This window comes from Mizuhopecten yessoensis, unplaced genomic scaffold (assembly GCF_002113885.1).
Source record: "Mizuhopecten yessoensis strain PY_sf001 unplaced genomic scaffold, ASM211388v2 scaffold5875, whole genome shotgun sequence".
NCBI lineage: Eukaryota > Metazoa > Mollusca > Bivalvia > Pectinida > Pectinidae > Mizuhopecten > Mizuhopecten yessoensis.
Genome location: NW_018406267.1, coordinates 337,035 through 338,405, shown reverse-complemented (window position 1 = coordinate 338,405; position 1,371 = coordinate 337,035). Strand labels below are relative to the sequence as shown.

The window sequence follows — 1,371 nt, the reverse complement described above, 5'->3', positions numbered from 1 at the left end:
TAGGTATAACATCGCTGTGTTGTTTGTTTTATAAAATTGGTTTGAGTATTTTGATTTATTGTATATTATTAATAGTACCCCTATTAGCTGTGTCAGATACTAAACTAAACAGATATTCCCGTTATTCAGGCTACCTATAACCACGGAATTAGAATATCTAAGTCCGTGCTATAACTAATAGGTCCTGTGACTGTCGGCTTCCCTCCTTTACCCGCGCTAACCTTGTGGGGTTTTACGCCGAATGAGCGAAAGGACCTATTTTATTGGTCGTATTATACAGTTTACAGTGGTAATAAAGTTCTATCCTAATTTTTATCCATCGTTTAATCTTTGCGGAACAGTCTAAAAACAGCGTACCGCTCCAGAATGGCGGTGGCTTGATATATAAGCGTCTGTACGACCATGTAAGACAACAAAATTGTGGTCACATGATCGCAAGATGGAGGACGTACCGCCGGTGTCAGATGTTCCGCAACAAAAACAAAAAAGGTATGTTGTGTTATGATGCCGCGATTCATGTGCACTGAGAGCGCACGTGATGTTAGAGATTACAGGATGTGCAACGCGTGTGCACGTGAATAATATATCGTTTTCTACATAATCTGAACTGACAGTCTTTGCATGCAACTGTCGACACGTCGTCACATACCGTTATGATTGGTTACTGTGTATGTAAAAAGTTGTTTGTGTTTTGCACAGTTAAAGTCTTACCAACATCATGACATTAAACCCTGTGTCCATAGTGAATACGAGACATCGATTGTAAACTTTAAATTATCTGAAACCGAGTAACATTCAACTCTTTAAAAAGAAAATTTATTTCTAACTCAAATCAGGGATGTGTAGTGGATACACATCCCTGCTCAAGTGTTATTTAACAAAAATAGAAGTCACCACAAACAGTGATCTTCTAGATTTGGAGGTAACAGGAGATGGGAAAATCCACGGCCAGACCGGTGTTGAAACCTGGGGCTCTCTGAACTCTAGATAGATGCTCTAGCTATCAATTGAGCTACCTGGTCGGCGATGTTCGTCCAGTTCCAATACAAAATTATCATTTTTTTCTGACAGTTCAAAAAGTCTTATTTATCCTCTGACCACAAATAAAAGCAATGTGAAAGCCCTATATCTGAGTGTAGTTACATTTGTGACTTGTTTATGGTTTATTAAGGTGAACGTCAGGAGGACTCCAGATCACCAAGATGTATTATCTTACAAGCGATTTAACCATGTTTACATATGATCCTTAGGTCAGTGTCCACAGAAATCTGCCAATCTGAACCGGTGATGTTCTATTTGTCACAATGGTGAACCATTTAGTATACCCTTTACTGATGGATCCAGAGGGTTTTTGGGGGGCTTCAAGAACCC

General features: G+C 39.3%; 1 protein-coding gene across 1 annotated transcript in view; it reads left to right on the top strand.

The window, feature by feature from the left end:
• Positions 1 to 370: 370 nt before the first annotated feature.
• LOC110451194 (N-acetylgalactosamine kinase-like) overlaps positions 371 to 1,371 on the top strand; it is a 21,932-nt gene continuing 20,931 nt past the window's right edge. The window contains exon 1 of the mRNA XM_021499070.1: positions 371 to 489. Within this exon, the coding sequence (XP_021354745.1) occupies positions 440 to 489 (50 nt within the window). The 5' untranslated portion in view covers positions 371 to 439. The remainder of the gene's footprint in view (positions 490 to 1,371) is intronic.